The sequence below is a fragment of the Chenopodium quinoa genome, unplaced genomic scaffold (assembly GCF_001683475.1).
Source record: "Chenopodium quinoa cultivar QQ74 unplaced genomic scaffold, ASM168347v1, whole genome shotgun sequence".
Taxonomy (NCBI): Eukaryota; Viridiplantae; Streptophyta; class Magnoliopsida; order Caryophyllales; family Amaranthaceae; genus Chenopodium; species Chenopodium quinoa.
This window is the reverse complement of record NW_018745311.1, coordinates 2,860,779-2,883,742: the sequence shown is the minus strand read 5'-3', so window position 1 is coordinate 2,883,742 and position 22,964 is coordinate 2,860,779. Positions and strand designations below refer to the sequence as shown.

Sequence of the window (22,964 nt, the reverse complement as noted above, 5' to 3'; positions counted from 1 at the left end):
TTGTCAATACTCTAGAAGTGCACACTTTCCAGAGTTTTATTGCTCATCTATGTTTCACTTTACGTGACTACAAATTTAATTAATAGCCGACTCAATCAAGTAGAACATACATAAAAATCATACATCAATTCACTTTTAATCTTATTTAAGACAATGGTGATCACATCATAAATTGACCTTTAAATCCATTAAACTTTCAAATTATCCAAATTGTTGAACATAGTCAACCCATCTAGCCATTTCGGCTTAATCCACTTTTACTCAACATACTAACAAGTCATGCTTGAGTAATAAATAAAATAATAATAACCTTGTGGAATAATTAATAAATTCATTCCACTTAAACCATTCAATTCCAATCCTTTAATAATCCAAATGTGGTTAACAAACCAATCCAATAAAAATATGCTTGTATCAACATTCCATACAAACAATTAATCCAATATAATTCAACATGCTTGCATCCATAATTCCATACAAACATAATCAATTCACCAAAACATGTCTCATAAATATAAGCACATGCATAAATCAAATGTATAACCAAACAATTTCCATCCAAGTGTTCTCTAATCATGAAACTAAGTTCTTTTGTTTGGTACCTAAACATGATACTACTTACAACGAAGTAGACATGTACGTACTTCATATAAACAATCCTTTGTGCCACTTTTAATCAATTAAAAGTCTCCTAGGGAATAATCACTTCCTAGAAAACAACCAATAATCACAAATTAATACTTAAACAAATTTCCAGCAATATAAATTTGATTAAAATTCCATAAAACTTCATTAAAAACATGTTTTTATGCTTAATTAATTATTAGAAATACAATAGGAACAAAAGCCCCACATTAATTGATTATAAGAACCCTAAAATCCCAATTTCATTAAATTAAAACCCTAGGTTTATAATTCATAAAATCTGAAAATTTATAACATAATTAAAATCTGAAATTTATAACATTAAACTATCAAAAACATGATTTTGATACTAAAAATATAATCTTTATACTACAAATCAAAACCCAAAATAATTAAATCAATTCTAAGTAAAACTAAAAAAAAAAAAAAAAAACAAAGGAGGAGGAAAGGGGAGTGGGCCACGGTGGTGAGGGGCGCCGGTGGTGGCTGGGCGGCATAAGGGGCGGCAGCAATGGGTGAGCATGGCTCATGTATAAAAGGAGAAGAAAGAAAAAAAAGAAAAAGGGAAAAGAAAAGAAAAGAAAAAATAAGGGAAAAATAATAAAGAAATAAAATAAAAAGAAGAGAGTTTACTAACCTTTTTGTGTGGGGAAAAATTTGGGGATGTATGGGGTATTTATAGGAGAGAGAGTGGTGTAGGGCAAGTTGTAAGATTGGGCCTCATAAAATTAATGGGTCAATCAAGTATGTAAAGTGAGATTGACTTTGATTGTTTGGACATGAATTAAAGAATGATGGTTCATAAAAATCATATTGTAATAAAAAAAAAATTTCACCCAAAATAATTTGAAACTTTTGAAATTAAATTCCGGAAAAATACAATTAAATATTATAAATAAAATATAATTTCATTTATAATATATTTAAAAATACGGGGGATTACACCCCCTCTCTCTCTCTCTCTCTGTGCCCCTCTCTCTCTCTTCCTGCTTATTCTTCTTGGCTTCTTGCCTTCTTCTTCCTGCCCTTCACTAGATCAAGCCCTTCAAGCGATTTCAAGGCTTCAGTCTAGGTAATTTCTATTCTCATGCTATTTTAATTTCGTTGTAATTTGTGGTAATCCAATTGATAGTGTATTTCGTGCTAATTGATAGTGTATTATGGTGATTAATTAGATGACATATTCATACATGCTCGAATTCTTTTTTATCCTTATTTTTATTTTTATTTTTTTGCTCATTTGCGCGAATTATGTTGCATTATTTTGAATTATTTCATTATTTCTTTTTTATCCTTATTTTTATTTTTATTTTTTGTTGATTTGCACGAATTATGTTTAATTATTTTGAATTATTTCATTATTTGATGATTAAATTATCATGTGTGACTTGAATTTTAGTTTCAAGATAATATATAGATTATGATTTCGGTATTTAGGCATTGACAGATTAAGTGATTAGTATACAATGTAATTTTCAGTCTAAAATGAATGGACTGATTTGTCTGACAGTGTATGTATGTATGTTTTTTTACCAGAAAATGTCAGATTCAGATGACATGATGGTGACAAATTCAAATGAAACAGTTGGGAACCAAAAATCTGATGATAGTGATGAGGCAGAAATTTTGGAGAAGGCTCCGAAAACATGGCATAAGAAGAAGAGAGTGGGGAAAAAACCAAAAGCCGAAAACAATGGAGGTAAGAAGAAAAAAAACTTCTGATGCTTGGGAACACTTTCAAGTGCTTGCAAATGATGTAGATCATGCTAAATGTGTTTATTGTGGAACAAAAATTGGTTGTAAAAGTGTAAATGGAACTAATGGCATGAAGCGACACACTGAAAGGTGTAAAAAAGCTCCATTTTACAGAGATAAAACTCAAACAATCTTAGATTTTGAGTCTAGGACACAAATTAATACTGATGGGACTGTTCAGACCGTTAGTGTTCCTAAATTGTGGAGATATAATTATGATGAGATTAGAAAAGCACTTGCTAAGATGTTGATTGTAGATGAGCTGCCTTTTGCTTTCGTTGAACGTGAATGTTTTCGTCAGTTTTGTAAAGTTGCTTGTTCTGAATTTGTTACTCCCTCGTGTGCTACAATTACAAGGGATTGTTATGGTCTTTTTATTGAAAAAAGGGAGGAGTTAATGAATGTTTTCAATAATTTTTCATCTAGAGTATGTCTTACTACAGATACATGGACATCGAGTCAAAATTTGTCATATATGTGTCTTACTGCTCATTTCATTGATGATAATTGGAAATTACATAAGAGGATCATTAACTTTTGTCCTGTTTCTGGTCATTCTGGGGAGCTTATTGGTAAATCTGTTGAAAATTGTTTGTTAGAATGGAATGTAAAAAGGGTTTTAAATGTGATAGTTGACAATGCTAGCTCAAATGATTTAGCTATAAAATACTTGAAAAAATTCTTTAATCTTTGGGATGGGTGTGTGTTGAATTCTGATTTTTTGCATATGAGATGTGCCGCACATATTTTGAATTTGGTTGTCAAAGATGGCTTAAAAGATGTGAATGTGTCTGTTTTAAAAGTTAGAGCTGCTGTGAAATATGTGAGGTCTTCTCCTTCTAGGCTTCAAAAGTTCAAGTCTTGTGTTGAAGAGGAGAAAATCACTTCCAAAGGTCTTGTTTGCCTAGATGTTGAAACAAGGTGGAATTCCACCTATTTGATGCTTAAGAGTGCTTTAGTGTTTAGGAAAGCCTTTAAGAATATGAAAACAAAGTTCTCTCCTTACACTAAAGAGCATATGAAGCAACCGGTAGGGGGTGCTCCCGATGATGAGGATTGGGATAAAATTCAAAGTTTCTTGCCTTTTCTTGAAATTTTTTATAATGCTACTTTGAAGTTGTCCGGATCCCATTATGTGACGGGAAATACTTTTGTGGAAGAGATTTATGATATTGGGTACACAATATATGACTATGTTAGTGACCCAAATGATGATGTGAAGAAAATGGCAAAACAAATGAAGTTGAAATTTGACAAGTATTGGGCAAATGTTCATAATATTAATATTTTGATGTTCATTGCATTGATTCTTGATCCTAGGAATAATATGAAGTATACGGAGCACATTGTGCGTAATTCTTATGATGTTAGTAGTTCCTATACTTTGTGTCAACGCATTCAAGATGCATTCAATTCATTATATGAATCTTATGCACAAAAAGTAGAGTCATCTTCTACTAATCTTGCGCTCGGCTAAGGGATAGTTTTGTAAGGGAGAGTGGGAATGATTAATCTTCCAAAGGAATGACCGAATTGGAAAAGTATTAGGAGATAAATTAGAGCCTAGTGATGTAGATTTTGATATTTTGGTATGGTGGAGTGGACAAGGAAAAACATACCCAATACTTATGACTATGACTCGAGATATTCTTGCTATTCCGGTTTCTTCCGTTGCTTCCGAGTCCGCTTTTAGCACGGGAGGACGTGTTCTAGATTCCTTTCGCACTTCTTTGAGCACAAAAATGGTAGAAGCTCTTGTTTGTGGTCAAGATGGGTGCGTAGTTCTAGTGTCCCTATTACTATAGAGGAAAGCTTGCTTGAGTTGGAAAGTATGGAAGAAGAAGGTGATTTAATTAACTTTATCTATTACTTTATTTTACTATGTTATACATAATATATTTGATGTGTAATTATTGTTTTGCATTATTTGGTTTTGTAGGAACAAAAGACTTGGTTTTGGAGCTACCAACAATTATTATTGATGAGATAACTGAAGTTTCGGATCTCACAAGTGAATGAAACTGATCGCGGGTAAGAGTAGATCGTTGTTTTACTAACCCTAACCAAATTAGAAATTTATAATACCTAAACTTACACTAAACTAGTTAGTGGCAAGTAAAGGGTCGAACCACCAAGACTAAGTGTATCAATTTGTGCAAATTAGACTAGTAGGAAAGGTTGTGAGATAGAGAGAGATTAAACCAAACACTACTAAGAGCAAATAACTAAAATTAGGGAAAGTGGAATCCAATAACATCAATGCATTCAACAACATCATACAATTAGATGAAAATGACCTCGATTAGGAACATCAACACATTTAACTCACTCTCGCACAATTAAGCATGTTAATTATCCTACTAAACTAATTCACTCTCGTGCAACTAGCCTAGTAAAGGTATGGAAGAATTTAGGGCTCTCAACCAACTCACTCTCGCACAATTGATTGAAAGCACAATTAAAAGCATAGAATCGATTAGCACAATTGATTGAAAGCACAATAGATGAGAAGAAGTTCCACAAAGTTGCATCTTCAACCTCTCAAAAACTCTATGGAAATCCAAGCTTTCTCTCTCTAAAACTACTCCTAAACTAGAGAGAGAAAATCCTAATCTAACCCTAAGAGAGAGAAAAAAATGCTAAACTACTCTAAAACTAGGTAAAATAATGTTGATTAAAAGTTAAGAGAAAATAACCCCAAAGGGGGTATTTATAATACAAGTTGAAATAAAAGGAAAATACAATGAAAACTAAATAAACTAGTTACATAACAAAACTAAAATAAAGAAGAAAAAAAAAGGAAAACAAAAAAAAAGATGTAAACCCACGAAAAGCATCAGACCCCTAATTCCCCCAAATTCACTTCGTGGTTGCTCATCATCAACCATCATCACCACCGCTCATCAATTTCAATTAGTATTATCATCATCAAGCATCATCACATCGCAGCCGTCCGATTTTTATTAAAATCACGTGCGAAGCTCGTGATATGGTTCAATATGAACCCAGAAATGCGCGCCCGCGAAGACATCGCGCATAGGTCGCGCAAAGCTACTGCCTCAACTATTATTTTGGACTCCAATTTGTGCGCTTTCTGATAGGGATGCGCGGCCGCGAATTGATTGCTCTGTGAGTTTGGGTTGTTGTGAGTTGCGTGGCTTAATTGGTGAGTGGTTTGGGTGTTGGGCGAATTGCGGGCTGCAATTGTTGTTGTTGTTTTGGTGGCTGACGGTGGTATATTGGAGGTGAGTTCGGGTGGTTGTTGTTGCGTGAGGGTGAGAAGAGGAGAGGGAAATCAGGGGAGTAAAATTGGTGGAGTTGTGGGCTAGTGAGGAGGAGATGGTGGCAGAGGTGGTGTGCTGTGAGGATGCGGTGGCTGGTGGAGTTGGATTGATGGATGGTTGTTTATGGTGGTTTGCTGCTATGAGTTGAGGGGTTTAATTGGTGAGTGGTTTGGTGGTGACTGATGGATGGAGTGCGTGAGGGAGCAGGGGAAATGGTGATGGCTGTTGTGGTGGTGATTGGTGGTTGATTGGTGTGGGTTTTGGTGGACGGTGGTGCAGGGGTTGTTGTTGTGCTGTTGATGTTGCTGTTGCAGCTGGGGTGGTGTAGGATAGTGAGGAAGTGGAATTGGTGGGTGATGGTGGCTGCCAGGTGCGTGGCTGTGACGCTTTGTGTGGAGGAGATGGTGGGTGCTGTTATTGCTGGAGCAGGGGAACTTAGTGGTTGATTGCAGTTAGGAGAGCTTGGAGCATGTTGTTTGACTCAATTCTCGGACCTTGAACCCGATCGACCAAGGATCCGAAAACACCTACAACCAAAAACAACACGAGGGGATTATCAAAAGATAAAATAAAATAAGATAAATAAAGTAAAATAAAATAAGATAAATAAAGTAAAATAAAATGCTAAAACTAAAGAAATAAAAAAATTAAATGAAATAAAAAAATAAAATAAAACAAGCTAGAAACTAAAGAAAATAAATAAAACGAGAGAAGAGGGAAATTATTAACTAAAACTACGAAAATAAACTAAAACTAATCAAATAAAGATACTAAACACAAAAACACTAAAAATTACCAAAACACTCAAATAAAAGACAAAAGACAAGAATAAGAAAATAATAGAAATAAAGGATAAAAAGAGTTAAATTATTGGAAAATAAGCCGGAAAGCGACTTAATAAACACCCTAAAAGTGACATAAAAGTCACTTATCAGAAATAGGACCTCCAAGCTTATTTAATTTGCATTGTGGCTTTGTTATATTATTGTACTCTGTACTTTGTATGTTTAGAATTATGTAACTAATGACTTCCCCTAAACTTTAGCTTTTAATTAGTACTTTAATTATGTTAAGACATGTATTTTAATATGTTAAAACAGGTTACTAGGTTACTTAAACGTAGCAGGTACTCAAGGCAGTCAAAGGTAGCAGGTTTTTTTTTATTTTTTAAATGCAGCAGGTTTTTTATTAAAATAAATTACAGTAGGTTTTTTTTTTTTTTTTTTTTTTTTTTTTTTTTTTTTTTTTACAGCAGGTTTTTTATTAAAATAAATTAAATTACAGCAGGGATAAATACATAATATTATGTAAAAAGTTATTTAAAAAAATGAAAAACAGATCCGGGTACCCATGTCCCGACCCGAATAATCAGGGTACCCGGATTATTCGGGTCGGGACACGCTAACAAGTACCCGAAAACCCGGGTACCCGGATTTTTGGGTACTCGAAAACCCGGGCACCCGGATTTGAACACCCCTAATCACAACCTTTTTCCACTACAACAATGTGGAGATAGTTAAATCAAAATTAGGATGCTAACAGAGAATCACTTAATTAATATATGTAGATTAACCATTATTTTTTTGTGTTAACACTAGTAGAAAATTTGAAAAAGGCACCCCTATATTGCCACCGGTTCAAGGCAAACCGGTGGCAAAAAGGCTAAGATTGAAGCAGCTTTAAACCGGGATAGACATATGGTACCGGTTCAATTTGAATCGGTGGCAAAAATGGAAAGGCCACCGGTTTGAACCGGTGCCAAATGAACCGGTGCTTTTAAAAAAAAAAACCCGCCTTTACCTTCTCCTTCCCTCTTACCCTTTCATTTTCCTTCCCCGACTTCACTTTTACATCAAGTGAGAAACCCTCCCCCTTTTTCCCTCCACCACAGCCGCCACCTTCACCGCCCACTAGCATTGTCGGAGGGTCGAATACCACCGCCCTTCTCTTTCTCCCATGCCCTTCTCTTTCCCCTTTCTTTCTCTTTCAAGGTATGAGGTCCGAAAACCACAGCTGCTGCCTCCACCAGTGCGCACCGCCTCCACCACTCCACCGCTGCGCTGTGTCCACCAATGCGCACCACCGCTGCTACCTCCACCACCGAGGGTCATCCTCAATCTCTCCTCCCCTTAGCTTCTTCCACCTCCAACTAGTTTAGGGTAAGTTTTAATTTTTTTTGTTAAAAATTGAACAATTATTTTGAAATATGTAATTATATTATTTTCAATAGCATTTTGAACAATTATTGTTAAGCAAATTAAAGTCAAGGCTTGAATATAATTTTATCCTAATTTTTTTTAATTTTTGCATTGGTTGTTTATTGAGAAATTTTGAATACATATTATATATTAGAGTAATTTTGTATGTTTAGAGTAATTTTGAATACATATTATAGATTATAGTAATTTTGCATTACCTTGTTCCTTAGTTGAAAAATTTGTATGTTTTAATGGGTTATTTTGAGGTTGATTTAGTGAGTAATTTTGAATATAATAGAGATTAGTAAAAATGTTACTTAATTAGTTGAATTTTTGTATGTTTTAATGTGTAATTTTAGGTTGTTTTAATGGGTGATTGTGAATATATTAGAGAATTAGTGACCTTGCTACTAGTTAGTTGTGAATAAATTAGAGAATTGTGAATAAATTAGAGAATTGTGATTACATTAGAGAATTGTGAATAATTTAGAGAATTGTGATTAAATTAGAGAATTGTGCATAAATTAGAGAAATAGTGATATTACCACTTAATTAGTTGTGAATAAATTAGAGAATTGTGAATAAATTAGAGAATTAGTGACGTTGCTAATTATTTTTTTAATAGATTCATATGTGAATTGAAGCACGAGTTTAGCTTGAGGACTACATATTAAAAGCTCAAGTGGGTAGTTCATAAGTGTACATCCATTGTACTTGCTATATTGGTATGACTTATAAACCTTACTAAGCTATATTTCTTTCTATTTATCCATTTAATAAAAGTTTATTCATGATATTGCAACTTGTGTATTGTTTAATTGCAAATAGATACAACAATATATAGAATTCTTGCATCATCATATGCCTAGATACCCGTTCAAGGCTTTCTCATTAGGAGAAAATCTTGAATAGTCCCCGGTTGGGACTGTTCTTGAATGTGTACTCTCACTTAGGTGGTGAAAGTATGTATTCTTTTCGATTTTAAGGAACATCTTGGCTTACCATTTCCTCACTATGCTTTCTGGGTACATATGTGGGTAATTAATTATCTACATCATGTACTTGGAGAACTAAGGGGAAATGCTGCCGGATTTTCCTTAAAATTGGAAAGTTGACATACATTCACTAGTGAGAGTAGACATTCAAGGATGGGTTAGGTTGGAGTGATAAGGACCCTTTGGAAACACGCATTTTTTCACTATATGAATGGTATATTCACGATGTGTACTTGAATTTGATTTATGTAAAATATGTAGCTATTACACATTATTCATTACATGTTGCTATATATGTTTAGAGACAATTTACTAAATGGAGAAGGATCGTGGTTGAATGTATGGTAGACGCAATACATTGGAATTTTGGAATGGAGTTCAAGAGTTTTGCGAAAGGGATTTATCTTATCAACGCAAACTGAGTGGCAAAGGCCTTTATTGTCCTTGTGTTGATTGTAATAATGTGAATGTGGTCGATTGTGTTGAAATCATTAGAGTTAATGTATTATGTCGTGGGTTTAGGCATAAATACCATGTGTGGATTTTGCACGGTGAAGGTGGAGAGTACAGTGGGGATCTAGATCGGTATGATGTGCGTGTTAGAAACAATGAGATTCATGTGGACTAGGAATACGAGAATGATGACTATATTGTTGATAATGGTGAGGATGGAGCCGATGATGATCAGGCAGATGAGGTCGAGGATGAACACGTGGATGAGATGTTGCATGGTGTTGAAGGTGGAGTGTTTGAGTTATTATCGGAGGCTTCCAAAAATCCTTTGTATCCTGGGTGCAAAAAATACTCCAAACTATCGGCCATGCTAACACTTTTCAACATTAAGTCGAAGCATGGGTGGACGAACATTAGTTTTACTTCTTTGTTGACCGTATTAAGTGATATGTTGCCTGATGGGAATGAAATTCCTAAGTCTTACTATTATGCAAAGAAGCTCATGTGTCCCTTTGGTTTGGAGTATAAGAAGATACATGCATGTCCTAATGATTGTATTCTTTATCGAAATGAGTATGAACAATTGCAGGAGTGTCCACAATGCAAGCTATCGCGCTACAAGCGCATGAGTTGCAATCCTGGTACGGAGGGACCTCCTGCTAAGGTGTTGTGGTATCTTCCCATTATTCCAAGGTTTAAGCGTCTATTCTCAATACCAAAAGACGCTAAAAACTTGAGGTGGCATGCAGAGGGAAGAAAGAAAAATAGAATGCTGAAGCATCCAGCTGACTCTCCACTGTGGAAGAACATTGATTTGAAGTTTGAGAAATTTGGTGATGAAGTCAGAAATTTAAGGCTTGGGTTGTGCACGGACGGGATGAATCCATTTGGCACTCTTAGTACCCAACATAGCACATGGCCGGTACTTTTAGTGATTTATAATTTGCCTCCTTGGCTATGAATGAAACGTGAGTATGTAATGCTTTCATTGCTAATAACGGGGCTTAGGCAACCTGGAAACGACATAGATGTTTACCTTGCGCCGCTTATTGACGACTTGAGAAAGATGTGGGACGAAAGGGTTTCCGTTTTCGATGCTTATCAGAACGAGATGTTCACATTGCGTGAAGCCCTTATGTGGATCATGAATGACTTCCCTGCATATGGAAACTTATGTGGGTACAAGGTCAAAGGGAAAAAAACATGCCCCATATGTATTGATGACACATCAAGCGTATACCTTACTCATTCTCGCAAATATGTCTACTTGTGGACTCGAAGGTTCCTTTGGCGTGATCACCTGTACCGTAGGTAGAAAAAGGCTTTCGATGGAATAGTGGAAGAGGATACTACGCCTGGACCATTGACTGGTGCTGAGATTTGTGCTCGGATGAAAGGGATACGAACGATGTTTGGAAAATCAGAAAAAACTATGGTCTCAGCTGCTCTGTCTAAGAAAGAATCAATCTTTTGAAAGCTTCCGTACTGGAGAAAACATGACTTTAAGCACTGTGTTGATGTGATGCATATAGAGAAGAATGTGTGTGATGCTCTTTTGGGAACGCTTATGAATATCAAAGGCAAAACAAAGGACGAAAAGGGTGCACGATTAGATTTACAAGAGATGGGGATTCGTCTAGAATTGTGGGCTCAGAAAAAGGTTAGAAAGGGAAAGGTTAGAAAGGGAAAGGAGCCGGGAAAAGAAGATGCAAATGTTTCAAAAAAAGGAAAGGAGAAGAGCAAGGGAAAGGGAAAGAAAAAGGCCACGGATACGTCAAAGAAGAAAGTTGAGGGTAAAGGGAAGGATGAAAAGACTTATTACCTCCGGCTTGCTATACATTGTCAAGGGTAGAGAAATGTATTTTTTTTTGCATGTCTGTAGGGCATTAAGGTTCCATCAGGGTACTCATCTAATATGAAAATATTTGTAACCTTGAATGAAGAATTGAAGCTGATAAGTATGAAATCCCATGATTGTCACATTATGATGCAAGTATTCCTACCGATTGCAATCCGTGGTATTCTACGAAGCACGTGAGGGAAGCGATTACAAGCCTTTGTTTGTTTTTCAATACAATTTGTAGCAAAGTGTTTGATCCTTGTACACTAGATGCTTTGCAAGCAGATGTGGTTGTGACTTTGTGCATATTTGAGATGTATCACCCTCATTTTTTGACATAATGGTTCATCTGATTCTTCATTTGGTGCGTGAGATTAAGTTGTGTGGTCCAGTGTTCATGAGGTGGTGCTATCCTTTTGAAAGACACATGGGTACATTGCAAAATAAAGTATGGAACCGGGCTCACCCTGAAGGAAGTATGATGCAAGGGACCGTGGGTGAGGAGATAGGTAACTTTGTGGCGGACTACATAGCCCTTGCTCAACCTATTGGTATTCCTACTTCTCGACATGAAGGTAGACTTGATGGTCATGGCACAATTGGATCGAAACAAATGTCACCTGACCGAGATCAGTTCTTACAAGCACACCTTTATGTGTTGCACCATGTTTCAAATGTGCACCCATATTTAGACGAGCACATGGCTAGTTTGCGTGAAGAATTTCCATCGAAAGGTGAAAGGACACTTATGCAGTTGCATAATAAGAGGTTTGTTAATTGGTTTTGTGATCGAGTAATGGGTCGATTGGATGATACTAATGTGCCCGATACAGTACGGTGGCTTGCGTACGGTCCTAGGGATGATGTTCGTTCATTTGAGGGATATGACATCAATGGGTACACTTTTTAGACCGAGGGTCGTGATTTGAAATCTTCCTCCACCCAAAACAGTGGTGTAACGCTTGTGATATCGTCAAGGGAGCTTGCAAGTACTAAGGATAAATCACCTATCGATGTAGAGTTGTCATACTATGGCCGAATTCAAGAAATATGGGAGCTTGATTATTGTAACTTCACGATTGCTTTTTTCAAGTGTAAGTGGGTTGATAATATTAGGCGTAAGGTCAAATATGAAGACTTTACTCTTGTAGATCTTGGCCACTTGAATGATAGTGCGGAACCATTTATCCTTGCATCTGAAGCTAAGCAAGTGTTCTATGTAACTGACTAGTCGATTTAAAATGCTCTATAGTGCTAGCTAGAAAAAGAAGAATCCTAGGCATTGGAGATGTTGAGGATGAGGAAGAATATAATACATTTGATGATTTTGCACCTTTCACTGTTCTCTAGACCTGTTTTACTAAATGACATAGACGACGAAGCAGGTTATATGTGATCAGACCACAACGAAGGAATTTCAGATTAAGGTAGTATGATTAAAAGTTAGTAATGGTTTCATTGCAAATATAGTTTAGTTATCATGTATATAGGAGCATAAGTTGGCGAAAATGACATAAATGAGCTTGTATTTGACCCAAATCCTTTGTTTTGTATATAAACTAACATGTTTGTAATTTGAAATTGCCTAAGTGTGAAAGGAATGGTGTCCTTCGAACAAGTGTATTATTCTGATAGTGGGTTCAGAATTATTAGAAAGCTAATATATTCAGTAAGGTCAAGTGATCGGAATGCCTAGGTGGAGGTCGCTTCCGATCAGTAATATTAATGTATAATTAATATTACAACTTAATCTTGACTGAACCCTTCGGGTTACACCCAAGAAATTAACAAACCAACTCGACGAATTAATTCAAAAGAAATTAATGAGTCGCCTGAATATTAAATATTTAGACGTCGGAAATTCGAGCTTAGAGCGTCGAAACCGAGCGTCATAAGTTGAGTAAAAAAAATAGTAAATGACGAGACACACAAATAATAATAAATCAACAATATTCCCAAAATACCCCTAGAATCGGAATGCCCCGAGAATCCGAATGCTAGGGGCATAATATGCTAGCACATGTGGCTAGCATGCGCACCATGCCAAGCCAAGGGTGGCTGGCTGGTGCGTGCTAGCGCAGCATCTAGCAGCCGCAAGCACAACTGGGCCTAAGGCTTCGGTTGGGCTACGACTGGGCCTAAGGCACGGGTAGTAGAGCCGAAACTCATGGGAAGCAAATGGGAAGCAAGTGGGTGAGGGACAAGTGGCACAAGGAGAGTATGGAGTGGGGAGCAAGTATGGTCCCCTACTCTCCAAGTGGTCCTCACTTCCCTTTTCATATAATAGTGACACTTGTTGATTTATTATTAGTTTGCTTATTTATTTTAATTTAGCTTTAAAATAAATTGTGGAATTTCATCCTCCCACATTGATGGGATAAAAATTCCCACTCTCCCTCTTACCTATATATACTCATCTTGGGTTTTTGGGGAGAGTGCTTGAGTAGGAGTTCAATAGAGCATTGCATTAGCAAAAAACTCTTAAACTCGCATAATACTCGGGTTTTGGTCGGACCTCGCTAACCTCGAGGTAACGGACCTAAAAGTTGGTAATTGTTTTTGCAGGTGGATCTCTGTCGGAGGCTCTCATATTTTCGGGGCTAAGCTTCTCAAGTAAGAGCCCAATTTGTGGGGCGACGCACGCGACAAAGGTAAATTTCTTATTTTGCACTTTGTGTTTATTTATGCATTAGTGATATTATTTATTGCGAGCGTGATCCTTGGCTCGGGTTTTTTCCGCGGTGAGTGGGACTCACCAAACCCTAACAGCGGTATCGGAGCCTCGCTCGTTTATTTTTAATTATCATATTTTTTCAAGGTATTTTTTATGGCTTAATTTTTCTGGTTTAAGTTGCTAATTAGATTAGTAGCTCGTATTATCCATTTTAACCTCGTATTAGAGCCGACTTCAGCTCCCGAACCCAGATTTCGATCTAAAAATAGTGAATTTTTGGTGAAAAGCTGTTCTGGAAATGGTTTAACCCTTTTAATGCTCGGTTTTTAGCCAAAAAATGACCAGAAATGTATTATTCGAGGGATTTTTCGTTATTACGAAAATTTTTAAGTCTTTCTAACCTTGAAAATTAATTGCATATTTATGGTGGCTATGTAATTGGTTCAGTACATATTTTATATGCAATTTTAAACCTCTTTAGGCATGATTACTTGGTGGTAATTTGTGTTTGAAAGCTTGGTTTTATTTTTCACACAATTGCAAATTAATTGCATTAAGTGTGATAATGTTGTTTTTGAGGCTTCTAAAGTGCTAAAGATTCAATATTTAATTGTGTTAAGTGATTGAAACTTTAAAAGCTACTAAATTCCATGAATTTTATGTTGAATTTTGTTGTTTTAATCATTTTTGGTTGATTGGAAACATAAAGTTTCATATTTTATGATAAAAATTTGATTATCTTCATATTGGAAGATATAATTTTTCAAGGATTCACAAATGTTAGTAGTTGGATTTTTTCATTTGAACATTAAAGTTCATATTTTTCCAACTCCCTCTTACTTTGTCAAAATCTCAAGATTAATTTAAATTGATTAAATTAATAATGAGAAATTGCCTTATTTATTTTGTTGCACCAAGTTAAACCAATTTAATTAAAGAATGGTTCTTGGGAATTATTTTGGTTGAATGCACCTTGTTAAATTTTATTTAAGTTAGACTTCTTTAAATTTTTTCATTTTTTTGCTCATTGAATTCATTCTAAAACTAATTTAGAATTAATAATATGTCACGCAAAATTAGAATCAAAATCCCGAGGCTATGGCACGCAAAACGAGGCAACACCTCCTTTGTCTAGCCGGGCTGCATTGCAGCCCGCATGTGGCTGCCAAGAGGGGTGCTCGTGTGTGCAGCCATGGGCGTGGCTAGAGCACCCACCAGCAGCAAAAGCACACGGTCGTGCGTGGTGCATGCGTGTGTGCGTGCACAGCAGCAACACATGGTTGTGTGCGTGCGTGCTATGGTGTGGCAAAGGTGCTCGAGCAATGTGTGTGTGCTTGGTGTTGCGGCAAGAGAGTGCGTGTGGCTATGCTACGTGCTTGCGGCACGATGTGCACAACCCCACACTTGGCACTTTACCTCGGGTTGTAAGGCAATGCAATTTTGTTTATTTTGCCGTTTTATTTATTTTAATTAATCTTGTTTATTTTAATTAAAATTTTCGAGGCCAGGCCTCGATTTTGAGCGGCATTGGCAAAATTTATATTGACAAATTTTGGGTTCTACCGGCTTAATTAATTGGATTAATTAAGATGGATGCGGAATTAAGTGGGATCTTCAAGTATTAATTACGTCAATTACATAATCGGTTAAACAACTTTGACTAGTTTTAATTAGGCGAGTTAATCGGATTAACCACCTAGATTAGTTAATAGTGCGCCCGCGAGCTTAATGCATTATTACTTGTTTGTTGTAAAATGCATGGGCCATTCACATATAGTGAATGGATAAATGGAATGTATATTCTCTCACAGGTTTTATGAAATGGCAACTAGTGGGACCCGATTAGGATAGAAAATACGGACTGCGTGCCGTGATGTATTTTTGTAAATCTAAATACGGTCTACGTACTGTAGACACCCATTTTTGTCTCCCCAAAACCAAACCCAGTGATGAGTACCTTTCACGTCGAATCATAATCGAATGAAGCGAAAGTGTGAAAAGTTTAATGTTGCGGATAGTTTTAATTTCTTTTCTCTTCTCTCTGTTTTTAAAAACTTATTTTAAGAAAACAGTCAATCCAATTTTGTTGATCCATGATATGGGTCCAATAGTAGTGTAGTTGGATGGGGCTTGACAAGAGCTTTCCAACGATATATTATAAGCCCAATTCCGATGAATATTGAGGAAGTTATGGCCAATTTACTAGATTGGGCCCGGTTTGAGCTTTATATACGGCCCAATGATCCAGGGGAGGGCCTAATAAGATTTATCATTCCTAATGCAATTAGGAATGGTTTTAGTCTTCTAGATTCTTCTAGAAGGTTCTTTTCATTCCTAATTCAATTAGCATTGATAAATTGACTTTTGTTGACTTTTCAGAGTTTTAATTAAAATCAAAAAGCATTTTCGAGGAAAAGATACAATTTTATCCTCCTGTACGGCAAAACTTATCTGATTTTCGAAAACGCGTCAAAACAGGACTAGCGCCTGACGCCAGGCATTGGCGCCTGGAGCTAGGCCTGGCGCCTGGCGCTAGTGTTGGCGCTTGGCGCCAATTAGCTGGTGCTGGCGCCAGCTCTATTTTAGGTGCGCCAGATTCTCTGTTTTGATATTTTATCTTTTTGGCTGATTTCTCTATAAATAACGTATTAAAAACTCCGTTTTGATTCACCTACAAACAGTTTTAAACAATCAGTTTTCAATTCTCTCATTCTCTTCATTCATCAATCCATCTCTCTCTCTCTTTCTCTCTTTTAAAAAACTAGTCTTTTACATACCAAATTTCGCATTCGCAAGATCTAGAAACACCTAGCCATATTCGAAGTTGCCTTCGCCCTAGACGTGAAAGGTTTAATTTCTAAGGGTTTGGTCCCAAATCTCTCTTTCAATGATTTAATTTAATTGCTTTGATTATTATTTTCCTTGAAGTTACTAACGTGTGTATTTTGTTATTAGAAAGAGGTACGAGGCATCAAAGTAAGTACTTTAATGGTTTTTATTGATGTTATGATGTAGAAATCATGTTTGAATTGTTATGATATTCCTCGTATCATGTCTAGGGTAAATTTAATATTAAATATGATTGTTGCGATGCCTTTTATTTTCTTCCTAATATTTATGATTGCTAGTATCATGTTAGGGCTAAAGATTTGATTTTTATTGCTTAGCGACATGCTAGGGTTTGTTATTAATCTTGTTAGTATCATGCCTAGGATCTTGCTATTATTATGCTTTAATATTAACATGAACACAATTATGATTATAATTGTTATAATTCATGAATATTATTATAATTATTATTATGATTATTATAATTATTATTAATTATGATTTCTATGATTATGATTTTATGATTATAATATTTATTATAATTGTTATTGTAATGATCATTATTATTATTATTTTGATGATTATAATTTTATTGTCATGATTGTTATGTTGCTTGATATTTATTTATTGCTTGATCACACCTTTTAAACATGTTTAAAGGGAATTTGTACTTGTAATCACGCTTAATAAGAGAATTTAATAATCTTGTTTAGGTTTAATATGATAATAATTCAAGTGATCGCCAATAATAGTTTATTTGTGCATTAATATTCAACCAACATAGATAAACAGGTTTATGGTTAAACCTATTGATTGTATGTTAGTCAAAAAGCGCACATGAATACGATCAGAATAAAGTAGAGGCCTATTATTAGGGCAGGTTCAATCTCTTTTAGGTTTGATTTGTACCTTCATCCCCAAACTACAAGTCATGGTTCCAGAGCTATTGGAGTTGACAATCTCCTGGATCGTTAAGGGGTGTAACCTTCACCTCGTGAACGGTTTACAAGTTCCTAAAACTTGTTGGCGACTCTTTTGCTCTATCTTCTTCCCTTTTGGACGCCACCGTACTTAAGTGTATGATCACAGTGGGGTTCAAGCTAGGGGTTAACGCTTGAAATTATTCCCTACAGTTTTTGGCGACTCCACTGGGGAGGATTTCTATTTTAATTCCTGAATTTGTTTCGGCAATGATTTAGAATGTGTGGATGAGACTCGAAACGTTCTAAGTATTTCATGTGCGTAATTTTGATTAACATTATTGTCATATGCATAAAAAAAGATATCATTGGAAAGACCATCCGTAATGAGTTAAAAACATAGGATTTTACACGTAGGAAATTTGAGAAATATCTTTCACATAGGACCGAATTAACACCGTGCGAAACTGGAAAATTTTATCGAGCACAGACAGCTGCTGAGGCATGTGGGTAGTAGCGTCAGAGGCCAGAGCTTAGCGCCAGTATTTTAGCCGTAGCGCCAGACGCCAGCATTGGCGCCAGGCGCTACAGTTAAAAACTGGCGCCAGTCTCTGATTTCTGGCGCCAACCTCCCCCAATACCGAGCCAGAAATATGCGTTCTAATTTCGACCGGTTTTTCGTATTGTTTGCTCGATCCTACTTCCTGATTGAATTTTTTCTCATTTTTCTGAAACCCATATGTGTTCTACATATGGACGTAACCCTCTGGGAATTCATGCTCCATCTACCTGATTGAACGCTCTGTGCAACAAAGGGTACATCCGAGATGTTGAATTCACCAAACCATGGAAGCGAGTTTTTTTTCTAAAACTCGCTGTGTCCCATCCACTCGCGCCAACCCTTTACGGCTAGGCTTTCGCGCGGTGCATCCGGACAATTAACCATGGACCCTCTTTGACTAAACCATATCCCGAACTTTAGAGAACTAGAGCCATGGTTAGGTTGTAAACTCATTGCATCATATTGTGCCTACTTGACTAATTGTGCATTATTTGTTGTGCATATATTCTATGTTTCTCTTAATCGTTTGTTTGACTTGTGTTGAGATTAAATAAATTAATGACTTAAAGAACTTTGCCTAATTAATTAAAAATTAATTAATTAATTAGAGTCAATAAAGTCTAATATTGACCTAGTACGACTTTACGCATACCCCTTTTGATTAATAATACCGAAAACAGTCCCAGACTGAGGCTCCAATATTGGCGCCAAAGTTTGAGCTGTAGCGCCACACTGTGGAGTGTGGCGCCTGGCGACAGCTATGTCGTCTGGCGCCAAGCTACACAGTGTGACGCCAGTTCTGTCGTTTGGCCGACAGTTTGCTAATTAATTCGGTTAATTTTTCGTTGTTAATTATACTTTGTTGACGAGGGAAAAACTAGGTCGTTATCTAATCTTCCCTCGGTCAAACTAAATTTATAAACACTTAACAAACCTAAATACGAGTATAGAGGCAAGTCAAGGATCGAACCCAAAGGAACGGTAATGTTCAAGCACTTTCAATTATGCGCCTAAGCTAGGTCGAAGACGAAGGTAAAAGAGAATACTAACAACTAACAAAACAAGTAACCAAGGAAATAAAACTCTGGGAACGGGGATCAACAAGTAATCATGTCAATTGCAACAACTTGGGAAGAGCATGCCAATCAAAGGTTGTGAGGACTAATGATAAGAGCAATCAATAGGAATCAAAGAGCTATCTCCTAATTGTTAAGCTAGGGTTCACTATGAATAACAAACTAAGAGAATCACAATCAACACCAATCGATAATTGCAATTCCTAAATCAATTGTTCATGTCATTAGCAATTACAATGCAATCTAGCATAATTTTCAAGGCCTAATGGAATTACACACATGCAAACCTTCACTAATCACTTTAATCTCAACAATTAATCAACACAATTCCCAAATTAATCACAACTAATCAATCATAGAAGTTTCACCCAATTCCTAGCCAAACAACTATTCAAGAATCATCATCTATCAACTAACAACTATGGAAATCAAGAATCGACAAAATACCAAGAACAATTACACTAATCAAGCATCAAACATCAAAATTAAACCAAACAAACATGAAATTAAACAAAGCAATAAGGTGAGATAGAGTTAAGAATTCTCATAGATAATAGAGAAGATCTTGAACACAATTGTCACCCTTGTATCTTCAATCTCTCAATCACCATTGAAATCCTTCACTTTCTCTCTCTAAAACTACTCCTAATCTAGCCTAATCTAGAGAGAGAAGCTCTCAACCTAAGAGAGAGAAAACTATTCTAAAACTTAAGAATTACATGAATAAATAATAAAGGAAACCAAAAACTATATAAACAAAAGGAGAAAAGAAGCTTAAAATCGTAAAAGACCTAGAAACCCGCGTCCGCGGAGAAATCGGCCGTGCCTGCGGAGGGGAACAGACACCCCGATAGCCGCGTCTGCGGCCCAAGCCCGCGCCTGCGGGGCCAAGGCCCACGCCCTCGGGGATCCCTCGGGACAACCGCGGGTGCTTACTGCCCAAATACGACAGTTTTGGAGCTGCAGCAACCCCGCGCCCGCGGGTACTGTAGCCCGTGCCCGCGGCAGTTTTCCAGGGCCAACTTTAGAAGGCTGTAATTTCCGATCTAAGAATTGTATGAAGGCGTGAAACCTATCATTGGAAAGATCTTCAAGTCTAGTGACCAACCTAACTTGAATCACCCTAATCCGATCTGTAGAACTTGAGATATGACTAAAACAATGCACAAAGGTCCTATTTGATACTTTGCAATCCTTCGTTTTCCTTTGTTTCAAACTCAAATTCAATTCCGAAAAGTACATATTTATCCTAGTGGGTGCTATTTTCAATTCCCATGCATATAGCCCGCGACGTATCTACAAAACAAGATAAAGAAACGGAGAAGCAAGAGAAATAGCCGAGAAATGAATAAAATGATAAGAAAGCCATTAAAAGCATGCATTTCTCTAAACTAACACAAAAACACGCGAATCGAGCATTATTCTCTAAAAACACGACATAAACGACTACAAAGGAGCATAGAAATATAAAGAAAACATAGCCTAAAGGTGCCATAAATGGCACGGATCAAATTCCCTCAAGCTAAACTTTTGCTCGTCCTCGAGCAAAACAAAATCCAACCCAAGGGAAAAATGATGACATTATTCAAGCAAAGAAAGAAACGAGAAAACTAGAGAAGATGGGAATATACACTAACTCACTTTTGTAGGAATCACGGTCAATTTTAGCAACTAAAGACAAGCCATTTAAACCCCTAGATCGCCCTAGAGGACGAGTGATGCTCTCGTAAGGGTATCCTAAGAGTTTACCCATAACTTTCATAATAATACAAACAAGGCAAAGCATGAAAAAGAAAACAAAATACAAGAAAAGCAAACAAATGTTCATGAAAGGACTTTTGCAAATGTACAAGCACAATGAATGCAAATCTTTCTAAACAAGTAAGGGAGTGCACGCTATAAGATACCTAAGGTTGATTGAAACATAAAAATGCTAAGCATAGGAACTAGTTATCACACTCCACTTTCATCCCAAACGGTCTTACCGCGTTCCCCCTACTAATCTCATATCTCCCCATAGTGAGCATCTCATAGATTCCACGAAGGAACCGGAAAAAGATCAAATTTTTGGGCTACTCGACATCTTGACTTCGCATCCCCTTTCCTTAGGCAATGACCCATGATTCCCTCCCCCGAATAGTGACTCAACTTTCTAGGTCGAAAGGTCTTTCCCCAAGGTTGTAACATAAGGCATAAAGGGTGAAGGTAGGCTAAAATTTAAAATTTGGAGGTTTTCCTAAAAAGTGAAGCAAAAGGGTGATCAATCCTTAACAACACGATCAAGAAATCACCAAGCAAAAGCAACACCCCCAAGCTTATTTGAAGCTATACTCACAAGAAATATATACAAAAAGCGTAAATGCTTCTCCCCCAAGCTTAAATGAAGCATTGTCCTCAATGCTTAGAAGGAGAAAAGAATACATCAAAATATTTTTGAATTTTCACTTTTTTCAAATTTTATTTCTTTTTCTTGCAATGTCCTCGCCTTTTGCTAAATTCGGACGACTTTTTCTATAGTGCAATTTATTAGTCCATGCCTTTTATGATTAAGGACGACTTTTACTCAACACTTGCCATTATTCACAAAGAAGACTTAATCACAAACTAGCACTCATAAAAACCAAATTTCCAACTTATCCACCACAAACTCCATCATACGTGATCAATTTGCTTCACAAAAAACCAAGAATAGAAAGAAAATGAAACAAAAGGCCAAAGAACTAAAGATGTGGCTTGAAAATAAGGTATAAGGCTCAAATGGTTGCAAGAAGGCAAATGGAAACCCAAAAACAAATATGAATCAAACTAACCTAAAAATGAAAAATACCACCCCGAAAAAGGTGCCTTTGTCCTCCCTAGATAGCTCGGTCTCGGGTTTAAGAATCATACATCAAGCTTTATAGATTAGGCTCGCAAAGTCAAGGACCCCATGCCGCTCATGCAAGAATATGATGAAAGCTTGAACAAATATAAATCTCACATGGTTGTAGCAAAAACTCACTAAGGTTGTCAAATCGAAGATAGGGAGCAACTACCAAACATGCCACAAACAAGTAGAATCCGGCTTCATGATCCCCCTAGTTCTAGACAACTACCTTAGCATGCTTTATCCTAGAATCAACCAAACGTAATCTCAAACCGTGCACACCACTACCATTTAGGAAGAAAAGCATTCAATTATACAAGTCCAAATGTTATTATGTCCAAAGCAAGAACAAAACAAAACACATTGCAAATTTGCCTTGATAGAAACAAAAATCTTTTTGGAGTTTTTCAAAATATAAGAACATGGAAAAGCATATACAAAGGTGCATAGCATACATGAATCAACATCCCACCAAACATTATAGAATACCCTCCCCCAAGCTTGAATGAGACATTACACTCAAACATAAATCATATAATCCATGGGTGGGGAAAACAAGGAGATCAATCCAACAAACCAACATATGTCCAACAAGTCATCATCCACTAGAGAAAGAGCAAGGAAGGATATTACCGGATATTAGGTGGGTGTAAATACCCGCAAATGACCCAATTTAACCTTTCAAAGTTAATTTCTCAAGAATTAAACCTTGTTTTCCATATGCTAGCAAAAATAGGAGTCGAACTTCCTTGATTCTTGATCCAAATCGAAGCACCGAAGTATATCAACTCATGTACCTAGCAAAAGGCACACAAAAATTTCCATGAGAGAAAATCTATTCTAAAAACAAAAGAAAACTGCCCGAGA

General features: G+C 36.5%; 1 protein-coding gene across 1 annotated transcript; it reads left to right on the top strand.

The window, feature by feature from the left end:
• The first annotated feature begins 1,699 nt into the window (after window positions 1–1,699).
• On the top strand, window positions 1,700–3,877 carry LOC110712340 (zinc finger BED domain-containing protein RICESLEEPER 2-like). Its single transcript, XM_021890788.1, has 2 exons — window positions 1,700–1,717; window positions 2,182–3,877. The coding sequence occupies exon 2, from the start codon at window positions 2,222–2,224 to the stop codon at window positions 3,875–3,877; it is 1,656 nt and encodes a 551-aa protein (XP_021746480.1). The 5' UTR covers window positions 1,700–1,717; window positions 2,182–2,221.
• The last annotated feature ends 19,087 nt before the right edge of the window (window positions 3,878–22,964 follow it).